Genomic DNA, 15,764 nt, shown 5'->3' with positions numbered 1-15,764 from the left:
CTGAAAAACACCAACTGAATTCAAATCCAAGAAGAAGAAAAAGAAGAAGAAGAGCAAATCAACGCTCAATAAAACTAGAAATTTGAGAGAGAAAACCAAATTGTCGAAAAGACACTGAACTTTAAGTTTTCTAAAACTCATCAATATCAACATTAAGTTAATGTTTTAAGCAAACGTAATAACGCAACCTTTATTACAAGATCCAGAGCCGGACCAAGTCGTCTGCGGGTTTCCTGGACTTCTGAAAGGGGCACTTATTCATACAGTTCGAAATTAGAATTGAGATTGAAAGGTTACTGATAATTTTTTTTTAAACGACTATGGTGGGGTACAGGAGTAACGCCCACCTGCCTAAATTGATTTTGGGTATTTTGGGGGGGTAGTTTAGGAGGCCGCTTCTGGCAGGAAAATTTCCTTTCTGGAACAGAACGACATTGTGATCTGGAATAGTGTAGACTATGGCTTCTCATCCAAAGGGAGATAAAGACAGGGAGGTAACTTATTCCATTGTGTGGTTGCATAGTTATTCTAGGTTTTGATCAATTAGAGAAAAATAAAACACAAAGCTTTTCCAAAAACTTTAATTACAACAAACGAAAGAAAAACACTGGAGTTGGGGGGGGGGGGGGGGGAAGAGGGGGGGGGGGGTTGACACCCCATTATTACTTCAGTACGGGCTACTGTTTCTCGCCGTTGCAATCTAAGATAAATAACTTCTACTCGTATTAACAGCGCTGGAAATAGCAGTCTCATAAAATGAGTAAACAAGCAGTTAAGAGGAAGAAAGGAGAGACAGCGATTTACATTTCAAATGTTTATTGATGCAGAGAATGGTAAACCGATCCGGGAATAGCTCTAAAAAGATAACTGCCCGCAAATTTCAACGTACACAAATACCGGAAACTGTCCATCGAGTGCCATCAAGCCGATGCCATTTTCTTTGCGCTATAAAGTTTGTCTCGGAATCGCAGCGAGATCGTAAAAAGTGGAAGAATTTCCCTCGCGGCATTAATAATGCGACGCTAACATCCCAAGGTGAGTTCAGCTCGAGTCGGTCGGTACACTTCTGTGTGTTCTGCCAGAGTGAGGCATTTTAGGTTGAGCGGTCCAGAAGTTTGGCTACGTTAATTTGGGTATCAGAACTGATGAAGTTCGAATAGTGAAGTGCGGGAGGGGGAGAGAGAGAGAAGGGGGTGGGGGTGTGTGAAAGGACGGAAATGGAGAGAAAGCACTGAGAGACAAATAAAGGATCAGAACCGTGTGTGTGGCTTAGATGATTTTGTTCCGAGTAAAATCAAGGAGATGTGGATGAGGACAGTTGGGGTGTGTGTGTAGGGGGGGAGAGGATGGGATGGAGAGAGGGGGAAGAGTGATTTTTTTTAAAAAATCTTTCTGCAAATATCCATAATTATGTAACAAACATCTAACATTTCAAAACTAGGGAATTGACAGCAAAAATGTCAACGCACGATTCGATCATTGATATTCCCTATGCTTTACATATTTATTAAAATGCACAACTATTGGATCATGCTTTCATCCTTATTTAGTTTTGATGAAAAGCGGAACTTTTTTCAATCGCATTGCAATGTTGGACACTGTAAATTAAAGTGAACGAAGACAAATGAAAGACAAGTCGCACACCGTATACCGTGGTTGCACTAGGCAAATCTGTCCGAAGCGGTTGCACCCTTATTTTTCTGTCCGAAGGGAGACACGCGACGTAAGTTTCTGCACAAAATCACCTGTAATTCCTCACAAATGACATATCATCACAAAACTACCGTTTGTACTTTGGCCTAAGGTGTCATAGCATCATATCATCGATTTGTTTCATTGCTTCAATGTGTTTGTGAACGTTGGCCTTCAAGTATTTACACATTTCAAGCGCATTATGTGCACATTTTGACTTTCCGCAGTTACTAGAGAAATTCAAGCACATGAGAAAGACTACACGCGATTGTAATGTGATCTATGGTCATTTCTTGACATCTGGGTCAGATGGTATGATTTAAAGTGGTGCAGGAGCGTCATATTTCATGAATCTGTGAAGACATTCAAAGATTTGTCGGTTGCGCATCTCCGAAGTGGCTGGTTGCGCATCTCCGAAGTTTTAGCTTTGTTTCGGTTGCGCACCGCAGAAGCATTTCCTTAGTATTGTGCCTACATTATGCTAAATAAAATTAATAATTTTGATCGTCAGCGCCCGCCCCAATTTTTGGGGCCGCCCGAAGGATTTTTTTATTTGTGTGTGTGTGTGATTTTCATGTTCCAAAGTGACATTTTCGCATCTCACAAGGCATGCACATGAATTCAGTGCAATGTTGTGTGTGTGCGTGTGTGTGTGTGTGTGTGTGTGTGTGTGTGTGTGTGTGTGTGTGTGTGTGAGTGTGTGTTTGTGTTGTGTGTGTGTGCATTTTTCCGTGTGAGCATTTGTCCTGTGAGCAATTGTCATACAACCACAAAATGCAACAAAACTTGCTACGGTTAACCGTGGACAATGTATTATGCGTCTTAGAGGAAAAAGTGTGTTTTGGGGCTTGACCAAACAGGAGTTTTAAGGATAACGGGCTTGTGTGGTTTTCTTTTGACAGATTTAGCTTCATAACTTATTGTTAGCAAAACGTCAATATACCTGAGCCTGCCCAGATCGTTTGGCCGTCTGGACAGCCAACCGCTATTAATTTGCTATGCACCTAAGAGCAAAAGTTGGTCTATTTCACCTCTTGAAATAGAATCTTGAAGGGAAAAACGCTGACGCGATTTTTCCCCGATTTTTAAAAATAGAATACTTAATGATTACGAACAAAGTGTCATTTCTAAACACACTAACACTCTTTCCTTCAGAATCGTGTTTGGTCAAGCCTAATAAATGACTGTTTGCTCTTAGCCATATAAGACTCCTGGAGAGAGAGAGAGAGAGAGAGAGAGAGAGAGAGAGAGAGAGAGAGAGAGAGAGAGAGAGAGACAGAGACAAAGAGAGAGAGAGAGACAGAGAGAGATGAGAGAGAGAGAGAGAGAGAGAGAGAGAGAGAGAGAGAGAGAGAGAGAGAGAGAGAGAGAATTATTGTGTACACCAAATCGGCACAGACAAGCAGATATATGATTTTCCATACCAATTTGGAACATACCCAGAGGCGGACACAAATAGATTCCTGTTTATTTCTTTGAAATATCTTCGGCGGTGTGCAACCGATTGCTTCGGGGGTGTGCAACCAGAAAAACAGAGTGACTTCGGAGATGCGCAACCGACAAATCTTTGAATGTCTTCACAGATTCATGAAATATGACGCCCCTGCACCACTTTAAATCATACCATCTGACCCAGATGTCAAGAAATGACCATAGATCACATTACAATCGTGTGTAGTCTTTCTCATGTGCTTGAATTTCTCTAGTAACTGCGGAAAGTCAAAATGTGCACATAATGCGCTTGAAATGTGTAAATACTTGAAGGCCAACGTTCACAAACACATTGAAGCAATGAAACAAATCGATGATATGATGCTATGACACCTTAGGCCAAAGTACAAACGATAGTTTTGTGATGATATGTCATTTGTGAGGAATTACAGGTGATTTTGTGCAGAAACTTACGTCGCGTGTCTCCCTTCGGACAGAAAAATAAGGGTGCAACCGCTTCGGACAGATTTGCCTAGTGCAACCACGGTATACGGTGTGAGTCGCGTAAGGCGAAATAACAACATTTAGTCAAGCTGTCGAACTCACAGAATGAAACTGAACGCACTGCATTTTTTCACCAAGACCGCATACTCGTAGTTTCGTCAGTCGGCACCGCTCGTGGCAAAGGCAGTGAAATCGACAAGCCAGAATAGTGCGGTAATGGTCGCGCTGAGCAGGATAACACGCTTTTCTGTATCTCTATTTTTTTTAGCGTACTGAGTTTGTTTTTAATTGAAACATATCATATCTATATGTTTTTGGAATCAGGGACCGACAAGGAATAAGATGAAATTGTTTCTAAATCGATTTCGGACAATTAATTTTAATCATAATTTTCATATTTTTAATTTTCAGAGCTTGTTTGTAATCCAAATATAATATATGTATATGTTTTTGGAATCAGAAAATGACGAAGAATAAAATGAAATTGTTTTTGGATCGTTTAAGAAAAACAATTTTAATGACAAGTTTCCCATTTTTAATGACCAAATTAATTAATTATTGTTTTAACCACCAAGCTGAAATGCAATACCAAAGTCCGGCCTTCGTCGAAGATTGTTTTGCCAAAATTTCAATCAATTTGATTGAAAAATGAGGGTGTGACAGTGCCGCCTCAACTTTTACAAAATGACGGATATGACGTCATCAAAGGTATTTATCGAAAAAAAATCTTCCGGGGATATCATTCCCAGGAACTCTCATGTCAAATTTCATAAAGATCGGTCCAGAAGTTTAGTCTGAATCGCTCTACACACACACACACACACACACACACACACACACACACACACACACACACACACATACACCACGACCCTCGTCTCGATTCCCCCTCTATGTTAAAACATTTAGTCAAAACTTGACTAAATGTAAAAAGAAGTTTGCTTTTGTTGGTACGTTGTGTGTGTGTGTGTGTTTTGTGTGTGTCTTTATCTATCTGATAAACAAAGGGAAGTAAGCACTCTAAATACATACGATATGTGTAATAGTGTAAGTGAGAGTTATTCGGAACCAGTCTCCTGGCACCTGAGAGAACAACAAGCATTGAAATGAACAAGCTACTTCATCCTCTTTTGTCTTTTGTATTTATTTTCAGATGTTATCGAATTTTTCTTGGGACCCAAAAAAATTACACCATGGGAACGTCTGAACCAGGACAACTCTCCAGAAACGTGCATGAGTTCAAGATAATCCCCCCTGAAACATGGCTCCTTCCTATAAAGAAATCTGCACGGTTTACGCGTGTCATAGGCCCGACCAATCAAGAAGGAATACGATTTCCTTCCCTGCGTTTGTTTATTCGCCATCGGTGCTATTAGCAATTCCGCGGAATAGCGGGGTGCGTTTGCACAGAGAGGAAGAACGCAGTGCACGTCCTGGTGCGTTTTCATTCCGCTATCGGTATGGGGCCTAAACATCGTTCTTTTTAGTGTAGTGAACGTTTGAAAGAAGTTATGGTTTTGCTTGAATGCAGTGAGCTTTGATTGCTAGCTTTTTGGTGCTTCGAACAGCATGAAATAAAGGTCAAAAGTAGGGGGTTTGGCCGGAGAGAGAGAGAGAGAGAGAGAGAGAGAGAGAGAGAGAGAGAGAGAGAGAGAGAGAGAGAGAGAGAGAGAGAGTAACCATTATTGATTTCTAACAGTTTGGTCAAGGAAGGGAAAGTAAAAGAATGAAAGAAAGAAGAACAAATCGCGTAAGGCGAAAATACAACATTTAGTCAAGCTCAGTCGAACTCACAGAATGAAACTGAACGCACTGCATTTTCGTGGCAAAGGCAGTGAAATTGACAATCCAGAAAAGCGCGGTAGCGGTAGCGCTGAGGAGGATAGCACGCTTTTCTATATCTCTATTCTTTTTAACTTTCTGAACGTGTTTTTAATCCAAAAATATCATATCTATATGTTTTTGGAATCAGGAACGGACAAGGAATACGATGAAATTGTTTTTAAATCGATTTTGGAAATTTAATTTTAATCATAATTTTTATATTTTTAATTTTCAGAGCTTGTTTTTAATCCGAATATAACATATTTATATGTTTTTGGAATCAGAAAATGATGAAGAATAAGATAAACGTAATTTTGGATCGTTTTATGAAAATATAATTATAATTACAATTTTCAGATTTTTAATGACCAAAGTCATTAATTAATTTTTAAGCCTCCAATCTGAAATGCAATACAAAAGTCCGGCCTTTGTCGAAGATTGCTTGGCCAAAATTTCAATCAATTTTATTGAAAAATGAGGGTGTGACAGTGCTGCCTCAACTTTTACAAAATGCCGGATATGACGTCATCAAAGACATTTATCAAAAAAATGAAAAAAGTTCTGGGGATATCATACCCAGGAACTCTCATGAAAAATTTCATAAAGATCGGTCCAGTAGTTTACTCTGAATCGCTCTACACACACACACACACACACACACACACACCACACACACACACACACACACACACACACACACACACACACACACATACACCACGACCCTCGTCTCGATTCCCCCTCTATGTTAAAACATGTAGTCAAAACTTGACTAAATGTAAAAAGTGATTTACAGATCACATGGAAGGGAACGACACACACACAAAAACACAGAGAGAAAGAAGAAGAAAGACAAAAGCACCGAAGAACGAGAGGGAACGATTATGGGGAAATAAAGAGAAAAGACAAAAAGAATTGTATATAGAAAGAAAGAAAGAAAGAAAGAAAGAAAGAAAGAAAGAAAGAAAGAAAAGAAAGAAAGAACCTGAAGAGAAAAATATCGCGAACAAATAAGCCTTACGAATTAAACACGACGGTAAAATGAGTGCTTCAGAAGAAAAGAAAAAACCCACACTTATTCAGAATGATAACTATTCGTTACATGTTTGCTAAACTGAACACTCATTTTAAAGGCACACTTCTTTCCGTACAAACACTTCAGCTCGCCGTCTCACTGAGATCTTGCCAGGCTTTACATGGGGTAAGACAATCCCTCTACTTGGTCACATACAAAAACAAAACCGAACAGCCGGTGTAACACGAGAAAATTACTCCCACGAGATTTTTACTCCGGCGTAAACATTTCGTACAAAAAAGTTACTCCCTTTACGAAAAAAGCACTCCCCCATTGCACGAGAAAATTACTCCCCAAGACAGGTGAGTTCCGAGTAAACATTTCGAACAAAAATGTTACTCCCCTGACGAATAAATAACGAATAAATTACTTCACCCCAACACGAGCAATTTAACTTTCCATGCCAGGTGTACGAAATTTTTACTCCCTTGTCCCCTGTTAGTCTTGGTGGTGGAAGGGGTGGAAGGAGGGTAGCGCGACATTTGTTGCGCGAGATCACTTATTGGCATTATCCCTTCGCCCGCAACCCATTTTTGCGTACGAGATTTTCACTGGAAGTAAAAAAAAATGGGGAGTAAAAATTTCGTGGAGGGAGTAATTTTTTCGTGCCTTGGGGAGTTCTTTTCTCGTACGAAAAGTGTACTCGGAGTAAGAATTTCTTACGAAATATTTACTCCGGAGTAAATTTTTCGTGGAGTAAAAATGTCGTGTTACACCGGGGTGCTCTTTGTGCACAGTGGAGTTTGTTATGAATTAAGTTCGTAAAAGCCTTGTGGATTTTACGAAATGAATTCATAAAAAACATCCAAACTCACCACTGCACGAAGTCATGATGTTGATTATTGGTATGTCTCCAAGTGGAAGGGTATTCTTATTGCATGTAAAAGCCTGGTCAGATCCGTGATGGTATACATGAGAAGGATTTTACCTTTTATCAAAAACAAAAAAGCACACACAGAAAGGAAGAAGTAGTCGAAAGCAAGAAAGCTTTATTATAACCAAAGCCGCAGATCGGCAGAGCGGGAACCCAGCGCCGGATTGCACCCTGAACTCCGCCTGCAGGGGCGGGAGGCATCGCTGTGGGAACACCGGTGATTAAAGTGAATTGGATTACCCACCGCTGATGCTGATCATTAGCCGCTCCCTTTAGATCCCACCGGTGTCCATGTAAAAGAAGCTCCCTGCAGATTTGTCTCCCTGTGTTTGGAGAATCGAGGCTCGTTCCACGGATCATCAGGGCCGTTTCGCCAACACGGGAGATAAAGCGAAACCGTTGTGATTCCGGGACCAAAGAGAGAAAAATGGCAAACTAGTGGTTACACAGAAGTCCCATGTCAGAATTTGTGGACACCGAGGTCCGGCTAATTGCGCGAACGGGAGCTTCACAGATTAGAAGATAAAACTTCAAACACGCCCTGATTATGTGAGATCCATGTCGTTCGTTCGCTTTGGTTGCTGTCCGGATATTCGGCGGCATCAGGAGGGTCTTCACGTTGTGTGTGTGTGTGTGTGTGTGTGTGTGTGTGTGTGTGTGTGTGTGTGTACCCCCGTTTCCACAGGTGTGGTTGCCTAAATCACCATAAGGCAACCATCCACACGTGGATGGCAACCTAAACTCTGGATGACAACCTAATTGTGTGGATGGTCGCTTCATTTAACACCGTTAAATTGACTTTTTTGACGGAAAGAATGTCATAACAATGTTCAAAATGACATTCTTTCCGTCCTCTATAGGCGACGAAATAGGTCAAATTTTGTGCATTTTTTAGTGCAAAATTCTTCGATGCCGGAGCGAGTACTGCACCCAGTGCTGTTGTAGTGCAAGTGCACTAGAAAGGCACTACACCCAGTGCCGCCTCTTAGGTAACCATCCACACTTTAGGTATGTGTGTGTCTGTGTGTGTGTGTGTGTGTGTGTGTGTGTGTGTGTGTGCTTGCGTGCCTGCATGCCTGAGCGTATGTATGTGTTTCTTTAAAAACAAATTATCAAGGGGTATGTTTCCTTTGTTCCCTTTTTGTTGTTTCGCAATGGCTATTCTACACTAGTGAATTTGCACAATTAAGCACAACATTATTCAACGTTTCGCCAATCCAGAAATGACCAAACAACCACGCAAGCTTATCTTAGTTCTCTTATCTGTTGTCTTATTTTGAGATTATCTGTTCCTGGATCGATTTCATGTGTGCCCGAAGACGACCAAATTCAGAACAGGGAAGAGAACTGATATGAAATTTCAATTTCCATGCCAAGGAAATACAATCTTCAAAAGAGTATGTTGAGCTATGGTGTTTGGAAAGCCAATGCCTGACAGAATAGTAACCTTTACCCCAATTCTTCTCAACGTCATTTGAATTTTTTAAAAAAAAAGATAAAAAAAAAAGGGTAGACGTGGGCAGAAGGTGACTCGTGACACAATTTAATCCCAAAAATAGAAAAAGAAGAACCGCCAGAAAACTTTCCCTCTCAGTGCTACCCTTCCCCGCTAAACCAACGGAACCTGCAGAAACCATGCATCTAATTGAGTTATCTCCCCTCCTGCCGTTGTTATCTGCCCTTGGGGACAAGGAGGCAAAGAGAGCGGTGAACACCGAGAAGACTCCCTGCAGTCTTTGTGGTGGTTGTTGCGGCAGGAACCGTAACTCAAACTCGTAGTCCCCCGAACAGGCGGTCATTTCACGGCTCATTCTCTCCCTTGTTCTGCAGATAAAGGGAGATTAGCATGGATAGCGCTTCAACGTCATGCTGATTGAGTTACGTCACTGCTTTGGATACTGACTGCTCTCACTATCATATAAGGATTTTGTGTGCCAAATACAGACAGACAGACAAGCCAGACAGGTAGACAGACAGGCAAACAGACCGACCGACAGACAAACAGACAGACAGACATGAAATAAAAGAAGAGTGACTTGCAGAAAAACACTGCCAGACAGGAAGACAAACAGAAACTGAAAGAGAAAGCCGTGAGAGGCCAAAACAGCCCTAGCACGTTCTCAGTGGGTGAGAGAAAGACGTCAAACGTAAGAACCATAAACGAAATAAAGATCAAAGTCCTCATGCACACACAAAAAATAATCAAAATGTGTTGTTAACGTCCTTCCCGCTATTTCAAACGGTCAAGTGCCCGATGACGCAAGCAAGCGAAGCACTGACGCAGCTGTGCGTGGTCCGTTACGCAGATGACGCGTCAGTTGAAGACAACGGGATCTTTTACGATGTCCTCCGTCACACATTACGTCACGCGACACGCTTGACGTCGCTTGACGCCGAAACGGTGAGCAAGTGTCATTTCCTAAAACAGACCTGTGCCAAAGTTGGTAATAGAAATGCAATGTTAGCTCATACAGGAATTTTTCATCACCTTGTGAAGTGTTGCCTGTGAAGTAGCTTGGTCATTAAATGTGATAGGGTGCAACATTCGCTGATCAATATTTATGTATTAAAATGTTATCAAGGCAATGCAGAAATTCTGGCTGTACAAACTGTACTATGCGGCGGGCCTGCAAGTCTGCGTAAATTTGTTCCACTTCAAATTCAGCTCAAGTTTATACCAAACTTTAAATTCAGTCAGGAGAAGTGAACACGAAGGAATAAATAGACATCTTTTGTTTGTATAATGATGCATCATGAAATGATATATTTCCTACCACCCTTTTCTCTCTCACTTTATTTCTCTTTCTCTCAATCTCTCTCTCTCTCTCTCTCTCTCTCTCTCTCTCTCTCTCTCTCTCTCTCTCTCTCTCTCTCTCTCTCTCTCTCTCTCTCTCTCTCTCTCTCTCTCTCTCTCTCTCTGCCAGTCTGTCTGTCTCTCTCTCTGTCGCTCTCTCTTTCTCTTTTACCCTCGTTAGATTTATCTTATCTTGTATTACAATATCTTATCATTCTATTTTCTTTCATTTGTGATCATCATCATTATCCTTAACCGGCGATTCCAAACATCTTTACTATATAGCTAGTCTTATCACCGTCACTTTTATGACCAAATATAGTTAGGCTTAGTCATTTAGCTAATTGCAGTTAAAGGACAAAGATACATGTGGCAGTTTTTATTATTAGATTAAGACGCGAATCAATGGATGTACTGTGGTGAGATTACAAAGTCAAAGACGAGGACAAGTAGTCGAAGTACATACTCGCTATTTGAATAAAACCGACGAAACTTTCTTCAGTCACTCAGCTCAATAAAAACTAAGAAGAAGGAAGAGGAGAATAAAAGGAGAGTAAGAAGAACAAGAAAAAGATACATGTATAAGTTCTGTTTATGATTATTGAACGCAAAACTGATGTAGGCTTTTTTTTTTATAAATGTGTATGTGCGTTTTGTGAGGCAGAGTGAAAGATATATGCATGATGCTTTTGTCAAATTTACCTTTTCGTTTTAATTTATTGCCAAGAAATGCAGGCTATTTTTGAGTCTTTGTCACGAATCAACCATTCTTAATCCGAACTCATTATGGAAGGCCATACAGTGGCTATAGTCACCAGCCGCGAGTTACCATTGAAAAATACTGTGGCAAAATACTGAATTAGCCTTGAACACGAAACCTGTAATTCATCACTCAGTTTGACAGTGCGGTTAAAACCCCTGAAAACGAAACCTGCAATTTCAACACATGTTCTGCCATCGGCAAAAACCGCATCACAGATGCTCGAAACTGGGATAATGACAGTCAAATTCTTCTTCGGTTTCAAAACTACAACTGTTCTTCTGTTTCGGGAATGTGTGCCCTGGTTGAGGTCTCGTGAAAACGCTTGTGACATTTATCTCGTTAACCGATTGGCACTTTTAACAAGTCCAGGCGTCATGCAATTGGCACTTTCAGAACGACAGTTCGGGTACCAGTCGTCACACTCAAATCCGTTGGATTTTTTTCCCAAGGCTAAAACGTCAGTCCTTTAGTTTTCTGTCTGCTTTCTATAAATTTCCAGGCGCATTTATCACAACTATTCTGAAAGGGAAGACGATGGGGAAAAGACAACAAACATCCAACCGAACATACAAAAAAATAAAAACACATTATAGCTGAGACATACAGTCTGTGTCTCTGATTATTAAAAAGGAAAAGAAAAGAAGATTAGAAACACTGAGAGAGAAAAAAGAAGATAAAGAAGTCGGAAAACAAAAGAGGAAGGGGGAAACACATTCAATTGCAAAGAGAGCAGTTGATATCATCAGTGTATTCGTTGAAAAAAGCACTGAGCAGTGACTATGTATTTGCATCATAAAGAAACATTATAGCCACTCAGAAATTGAAAGACCATATTATTAAATGTTACTAAATATGTAATACAGAACTAGAACAGTGGACAATAACACTGGCACTGTTCGTGTGTAGTACGTGCACGTGGAGCATTCCAGAAAACTATTGGACCGATGTTTATGAAACTTTGCATGTGAATTCTTCCAGATGATACAGTACATCCTTGATGTCATATTCCTTAAAGATAAGTAATTTGTTAAATAAAATTCGACTTGAAATTTAAAGTGCAATCACAGATGGAACCATAAATAGTTGAATTTTTATTCCTATTATTTCCTTAGTCCAAAAAGATAACATATTGTGTGAATGAAAAGAAAAAAAAATGCTAAAAAAATAAAGATAATCTCTTTTGTGAAAATTAGGTTCATTATGGGTTTCTCACGGCGCTGTCTCAGTCGAAGGTTGAGGCCGGGTTTACTAGTTTACTAGTCACGGTGAAAAACACCCGCCAGTATGTTCCGTTCTCTTCTAGTTGGCCAACAAAATTCTTCTTCTAGATACTGATAGTGTGATTTGATATATTTGGGTTTGGCACCCGTTGTCTCCAAAAGCATTGGGAATAGGATTTTAAAAGTAAACGTTTATTTTCCAAACAGATACTTTATAAAGGTGATAAAATTTCTTTCTTCTATTCCTTCCCTTTTTATGTCTCTTCCAACGCCTCTCCTTTATCCTCTTCCTCTTGTCATTTTGCATATCTTTGTTTTATTTTTGTGTCTTCTTCTTTTTCACCCACTCTGCCACCGCGCTAGGCCCAAAACTCTGGCAGTTCTGGCACTGTCCGACGCCCCCCTGTCCGTTATCGGCATCGGACATAGCGCTAAACGGCATGCCAGTTCCGCCAAGCGGGCTAATCTCCGCATAAACTTTTCCGCTACAAACCACGCCGAGCGCGTGCAGTTTCCGAAGCGCGTGCAGGCCAGCAGCGCCGGTGGATTGTTTTCGCTTTTGATTGATGGAGGGGCGGAGTCGAGCTTGTAAAAGAGGCGGGGCTAAGGCGGCATCGTCCAAATCGCCTGTCTACAGCCACGCAACCTGATTGGCTAATTGCTGTGCCTCTTTGCGTGACGTCAAGGATGCGCGTGTTGTTCTTTTTCCATCCGGGGGGCTGGGTTGATGATGAGGGGGAGGCTGAATGAAAAGAATGGGTTCTGGACATAGCTAGCGAAGCGTTGCCAGCGAGAAGGTGTGACATATTGTGACCGCAATCACCAAGGGAGGAGAAAAGGTGCCAGAGACCGAGTCCCAGACCACAGTCTGCAGGAATTCCAGAACAGCAAAAGCTGGTCCTCCACCACAGTGCCATACTCGCCACACGGCCGCTTCTGTGAAACGTGGATTCTGTCACTACTCCGCTAACAAGTTCCAGAGATAGTGTTTTTTTCTACCTGAGTTGTGGTGCCGCCTGTTTACTTTTGATCGTAAGTTGTTGCAGGACTGTGTTGAAGTGTTTCTTGATTAGATTTGGTCGCTTGTTTAGCCACGGCTTGCCTGGAGTTTTATTTTTGATTTCTCGTGTGTGTTTGTGCGCTGATGTCTGTTAGTTGGCCAACATCCCGCTGCGAGTGTGTTGTCGTGTTTAAAGATAATGAAATAATAATCGTCTCTGTGGGATTTTAGGCACAATTTCTTGTCTTTTTTTCAAATTTCAAAGAAATTGTTTTTACTTCAACGATCGAAAAAAACCTGCATTAATCAAATATCTGAGGCAGTCTTTACCGGATAATATTTTATTTGTTTGTTTTGTGGGCATACGTCCATTTGAAGAAGAAAAAAAGCCATGTCGTGTCTTCAGAATTAATGTGGGATTTTCTTTAGAAAACTACCAGCAATTATCTAAAAAGAGACTGTCAGAGTTTCATTTATTCTATCAATTTCATTTTATTTATTTATTATATATATTCATTTCTGTATACATTTATTAATTTATTGATCTAGTTATTTCTATTTTTGTGTGTTTTTATATTCAAACTGTGATGAAAGTTATGACAAAATTGCCAACAGGAAATGATGATTTTCTGTATCAGCATATATAACAATGATACTGATACAAGAAGGTAAGCTAGATCACAAATATTTAAACGTTTCCAAAATTACTGATTGCAAATATTGAACTTATCGTTTCGATTATCGTTTTAGTTTTTTTTTATTATTAGATGAAAGAATAATTTATTGTATGCTGTGCCTTCAAACACATAATTAACAAGATTGAATAAGTCATTTTGGACTGTTCATCAAGCGAGATGTTTCTTTGTTGCTAAATTACAGTGATTTGCGGAAAGATGTACCGTCCGAGCATGGAATACGTATACCAATTTGTTACAAAATAAATTAAAAAAAGTAAAGTAAGAAAAAAAGGTAGAACGGGAGAAGAAAGAAGAAGAAAATAAATGAAGAAAAGCTCGGAAAAAGAGAAAGAAAAATGGAGTAAACAAAACCAACAGGAGCTCGAACAAACAAATGCAATTAAAAAGATAAGGAAATATAATTCGAGAAACTTTAAACCGTGACATTCTGCATTGAAATAGCTGTCGTGAAATAATCGAAATGTCTTGTTCTAGTTCCTCGCATATGTAGTCTATTGTGCAATGTCTGTTGTGAAATATTAAACTGGCAACTGGGCAATGTTCAGTTCACCCCAAGCCTTGACGTGTAGTCTCCAATTTTGGAGTGCAAGTCTCACTTTTTAGTTCCAGAACCCGTACCCCATTTGTAATGCCAGTTCCTCTTTCAGAATAGATCATTATTATGTCATGAATAAATTTGATATTCAACATTCTTATGATAACAGTGGCCAATTATTGACATGTTTCTATTAATTTTGTACCATGTCGTCATGCTTTCCTGTAACTGTTCTGTTTTCTACCCCGCAGATCCTGGTACAGCCCCATCCCCTACCGCAGTCATGAGTCTCAGCGTGGGAGGGTACGGTCAGGGCTACGGCCACCCGGGACCCATGGCCCACCACCACCACCACCCGCACCATCACCCCCACCCGGCCGACTTCTACCACCAGTACCCCCATCAGATGCGCGGCTACAGCGACCCTCAAGATCATGCCACCGTCACCGCCGCCACCGCAGCCGCCGCAGCCGCAGCCGGATACTTCCCCAACTGGGTGCTCGGCCCCGGAGAAGAACACCTCCCAGTGCGGGTGGAAGGCGGGTACCCCATGGGCTCGCCCAGCGAGTACACGTCCTTCATCCAGTACGAGAACGGCATCCCCGTGAGGTGCATCAAGAGGAGGGTGACTGCCAACAAGAAGGAGAGGAGGAGGACCCTGAGCATCAACAACGCCTTCGCCAATCTCCGCGGCTGCATCCCCAACGTCCCGTCCGACACCAAGCTGTCCAAGATCAAGACGCTCAGACTCGCCACGTCCTATATTGCCTACCTCATGGACGTCCTCGCCAAGGATGACCCTGAGCTCGCGGAAGACTTCAAGGCGGAGATCAACAAGAAGCCTTCTCCGGCTTCCGCGTCGTCTTCGTTGTCGTCGTCTTCGTCCAGTTCGTCGTCGGGCTCGTGCTTAGCCTCGTCCCACCAGTCACCGTCCAACACAGCGTCCTTGTTGTTGGAGAGGGAGGCTGAGAAGCGAAAACGAGAATCGGTAAGTTGCATTTATTTATTTTTCTTCCTCTTGTTTTGTTGAGAGAGAGAGAGAGAGAGAGAGAGAGAGAGAGAGAGAGAGAGAGAGAGGTTGTTGTTGTTGTTGTTTTTGTTGTTGTTGTTGTTGTTGCGGCTGTTGATGTTGACATTGGCATTCTGCAATACATTTGCATGCTTTTCTGTTTCACCGACTGTTCGTTTATTCTGTGTTATGTTGTGTTGTAGGAGTTTGTGTTTTTAGAACCAAAAGATATCTTTCTGACCGTAAATTGAATTCACGATCACGTAATTATTATTATTGATAATTTTGTTTTTAGTAGCTATTTATCATTTTACATTCTATCTTTTTTTCTATTTTATAAGTTAA

At 41.0% G+C, this 15,764-nt stretch overlaps 1 protein-coding gene across 1 annotated transcript in view; it reads left to right on the top strand.

Moving 5' to 3' along the window:
* Positions 1–14,669: 14,669 nt before the first annotated feature.
* Positions 14,670–15,764, top strand: part of LOC138968922 (heart- and neural crest derivatives-expressed protein 2-like) — a 39,562-nt gene continuing 38,467 nt past the window's right edge. Inside the window, exon 1 of the mRNA XM_070341598.1 lies at positions 14,670–15,398. Within this exon, the coding sequence (XP_070197699.1) occupies positions 14,694–15,398 (705 nt within the window). The 5' untranslated portion in view covers positions 14,670–14,693. The remainder of the gene's footprint in view (positions 15,399–15,764) is intronic.

This window comes from Littorina saxatilis, linkage group LG6 (genome assembly GCF_037325665.1).
Source record: "Littorina saxatilis isolate snail1 linkage group LG6, US_GU_Lsax_2.0, whole genome shotgun sequence".
NCBI classification, from domain to species: Eukaryota; Metazoa; Mollusca; class Gastropoda; order Littorinimorpha; family Littorinidae; genus Littorina; species Littorina saxatilis.
Note: the sequence above shows the minus strand (reverse complement) of the source record. Positions and strands in the feature narration are given on the sequence as shown.